The 3,891-nt window shown below is 64.3% G+C and overlaps 1 protein-coding gene across 2 annotated transcripts in view; it reads left to right on the plus strand.

Moving 5' to 3' along the window:
• The window catches only part of LOC102751799 (transmembrane protein 56), a 41,210-nt gene that overhangs the window by 6,380 nt on the left and 30,939 nt on the right, over positions 1-3,891 (plus strand). For both annotated transcript variants that reach the window (XM_015563385.1, XM_015563384.1), the window contains exon 2: positions 910-1,100. In XM_015563385.1, coding sequence (XP_015418871.1) covers positions 1,073-1,100 — 28 coding nt within the window. In that variant the 5' untranslated portion in view covers positions 910-1,072. The remainder of the gene's footprint in view (positions 1-909; positions 1,101-3,891) is intronic.

Genomic DNA, 3,891 nt, shown 5'->3' on the forward strand with positions numbered 1-3,891 from the left:
GAGAGACACAACACATCATCAGTCGGTCGCCTCCTGTACACAGGGATCGAGCCCACAACCTAGGGATGTGCCCTGACAGGGACTCGAACCGGCAGCCTTTTGGTGCACGGGACGATGCTCCAACCAACCGAGCCTCCCGGCCAGGGCTCGGCCGCTCTTGACTGAAGCCTTGCTCACGATAAATGACAGGGACATTGCCAGGCACGAGTTCTCTCTCTGTGTCCGTGGTCTCAGACCCGCCCTTCCAGACGTGCTCACGAAGCCTGGCCTCAGGCCTGTGAGCCACACTTGCCTTATCAGCTTCAAACTCAACAAGAGTTAAAGTCTCATCTTAAACACGTTCCCAGCTGATCGTGGCACATGCCATTCCACGTCACCCTGGTTCCTAACGCCAGCCCCGCCGCAGCCACCCCTGTGATGGCGGTGGCTGCATTTCCCTTCAGACCTAGAACGAATCAGGACCAGTTCCACGTCTGCCCAGCACGGCCCGGCTCGGGAAGCTGTGGGCCTGACTTCTGCTCCCCCAGCCCGCCCTGCCCCCAAGCCCCGCCCGGCAGCGCGGCCCAGCCCGCGTTTCTTCCTCATGGCAGGCACCTCTGCCCCTTTTCATTCTGGTTCTCGAATCCTCTCCTGCGGCCACAGAGCTTCCTGTCCTCCACAGACTCACACGGATCGTGGCCTGGCTGGTGGCTCAGTGGTTGGGCACTGACTTAAGAGCCAAGAGGTCAATAAAAGTGTAATTAAAAGAAGAGAAAGAAGCACACACATTGTGTGCTCACTCTCCTCTGCCCAGACATCCCCCTGGCTTCGTGTGACGCAAGCCCCCGGCACCCACGTGCGCGGCAGCCCCCACCTCCCGGGAGGCCTCGGTGCCCTTTCTCAGCCACCTCTCCTGCCACCCCCCCCCAGGTGAGGAGGCCCGGGCTCTGCCGCGCTGACCCCGCCCCGCGGGCGCTGTGAGCGGACGCCCCGTGGACGCTGTGGCCCTCGCGTGGCTTCGAGGACCCGGGGATGTTACTCAGGGAAGAAGGTGCCTCGGGCAGAAAGCACAGCGAGAACGAGGGGTGAGGCGATGGAGCCCGCAGATGTGCCCCTGCCAGGTCAGTGTCGCCGCCCCGGGAGTCGTGTGTAAGGCAGGTGGGTGCCCTCGGGCAGCGGGCCGTCCCCTCGGCGTCTCCGTAACACCCGGCTCCTCTTTCGCCAACGCGGGTGCCCCCTGTCCGTCGGCGGTCCCCCTCAGTTGGTTTGTTTCTGTTTTAAAATATATTTTTATTGGTGTCAGAGAGGAAGGGAGAGGGAGGGGGATAGAAACGTCAGTGATGAGAGAGTCATGGACCGGCTGCCTCCTGCACGCCCCCCACTGGGGATCGGCCCACAAACAGGGCCTGTGCCCTGACCGGGAATCGAATCCTGACCTCCTGGTTCATAGGTCGACGCTCAGCCCCTGAGCCCCGCTGGCCGGGCGTCCTTCCTCCATTTGTTAACTTCCCAGCAGACATTTCTGCCAGAAGTCTGAGGCAACGCAGCCGCCCTTAGCAGTCCCTTCTCGGCCTCTGACCCCGTGGGCCCTTTGCTGACCCCGACCGTGTGGGAGGGAGCCAAAGGCCGACCTGGGAAAGGCACCTCTTTGAAACGCTCGGTTCACATTTTCCCAGGGACCGGGCGTATGGGCGTCCGCCTCAGACACGTGGGAGGATCGCAGCGTCCCTGCCTGAGAAGGTGCTGGGAGCCCACACGACCTTCTGTGGTCAGCTCCCTCCTCCAGTTTGGCCTCCCTTTCCTGAGGCGTTCGCCGCCCATAAAGCTCCAGGCTCCCCATTAAAGAAGAGATCAATGAAACCTCCCCCGCCCGCCCGCTGGCTCAGCACGGCCCTGGCCGCTCCTTCCTCCCAGGCCGGGGTGTTTTCCACGCCCGGCCCGGCCGCTCCTATGCCAGCAGCTGCTTTGTGGGACTGAAGGCTTTTGGGGCGCAGAGCAAAGCTCCGTCAAAGATGCTGACGGCTGGTCCCATGACCCTGCGGCTGGGCACAGGGGGACCCTCAGTGCAGGAGGAGGCGTGGCCCCAGCCCTGCAGGGCCAGGGGCTGAGGGACACAGGCCGTGCATAAGATGACACCGTCCGGCGGACACTGGGTCCCCTACTCTGTGCCGCCCAAGGGTGCCTGGGTGTCTGAGCGGCTGAGTTCCTGCCGCCTGGCTTGTTCCTACCAATGCAAGCAGACCCTCACTGACAGCTTGCGGCTCCAGGGGCTGGGAGGTCTGCCCCCCACCCCCGCTCCCCTCCCCGCAGGCAACCTTCCAGGCAGCCACCACTGCCTGGCTCTCCAGAACCATCTGCAAAAGCCCGAGAAGCCAACCAGAGGGCCCTTCAGGCTCAGGCCTTGTAGGAGACCCTCCCCTGGGCCCGATGCCCCTTGCCCCATTCTCCTCCCTCCTTCCCTCCCTCCCTCCCCTCCTGCCCTCCTGCCCTCCTGCTCTCCGGGGTGGCCTCGCTCCTCCTTGCAGAAGGACTCAGCCGCCTCTCACCCAGGAGGTGCCACCTTGGGCCCCCTCTCTGTAGGCAGTGCCTCTGCCCACCTGAACGGGGAGCCTTCACTCTTAGGGGCGGACTCCAGAGGGTGAGGGCTCAGCATCTCAGGTGTCAGGGCCCCTCGGTTCGGCCGCCTGCCCGGGAGGCCCAGGAGCCTGGCAGGAGGACCGGGTGGGCCTGGACGGAACCGTGCTCAGAGGCAGACGGGACAGGGTCCCAAAGTCACACGTGACGCCGAGCTCTGAGGTCAGACTTCCCTCCCTGGTCCCAGCCCGCCCTTCGCTGTTCCCTCCGAGTCACTCGACCTCTTTAGGTCTCAATTCCACCCGCTGTGGCGGGGGTGGGGGTGGGGGGGTCAGTAAGGAGGGGCCATCTTGCCTGACCTCACTGCAGGCGTGAGGGAGACCCGGTGAGGAGGTCCCCGGCCTGGCACCGGGAGCCTGGAGCACACCCACTACGGGCAGGACGGCCCCAAGGCCAAGGGCACCATGTGCAAGAGTCGGGCAGGGAGCGAAGGACGGGAGCCAGGGCGGAGGGAACGCGCAGGAATCGTGCAGGAGCAGATCTGGGCATCCTGCGTTTCCTGCATCTTCTCTGCCCGCAGCAGCAGCAAAGTGCGAAACGCTGTTCGAGCGACTTCCTCACAGAGGCTTTTATTGATGTCTGAGAGGAAGGGAGAGAGTGTGTGAGAGAGAAACACCAATGATGACAGAATCATGGATCGGCTGCCTCCTGCACGCCCCACCCTGGGGATCGAGCCCGCAACCCGGGCCTGTGCCCTGACGGGGAATCGAACCCTGACCTCCTGGTTCCTGGGTCAATGCTCAACCACTGAGCCACACCGGCCCATGCGAACGCCTGGGAGGAAGAGAGAACCAGGAACTTAAAGGAGTGAAGTGATGCGAGGAGCCAGACACGCTGGACAGGAGGCTGCGGGTGCAGCCTGTCCTCTCGCTAAGGAATTTCACTGCGTCCTGGGGCAGTGGGAAGCCGCTCCAGTGTTCAGACAGGGGGGAGGCGTTCAGACAGAGGCTGTCGCGTGGACAGCAGGCGGCCAGCGCTGCGTTTGTGCCTGAAGTTTTCCTGGGACCCAGCCGGGCCCTCCACTTCCCGACAGGCTGCAGCAGCCGCCTGCCCACAGGGCCGAGGCGCTCCCGGGGGCCTGCGGGGAGAGGTGGGCGCCGAGCCGTGCGTGGCTGTGGGTGAGGTGAGCCGCGTTGGGAGCCGGTGCCGTCGAAGGCAGGAGCCAGGAGCACCGTGACGCAGGTGTGGGTGGGATCACGCGCTTGTGTTTAACCAGAGGAGACTGTTTCTCAAGCCCCATTACACAACCGCAGCCTCGGCCGCCTCCTCAGGGTCCCG

Source organism: Myotis davidii, unplaced genomic scaffold (genome assembly GCF_000327345.1).
Source record: "Myotis davidii unplaced genomic scaffold, ASM32734v1 scaffold217, whole genome shotgun sequence".
In the NCBI taxonomy this organism is placed as follows: Eukaryota; Metazoa; Chordata; class Mammalia; order Chiroptera; family Vespertilionidae; genus Myotis; species Myotis davidii.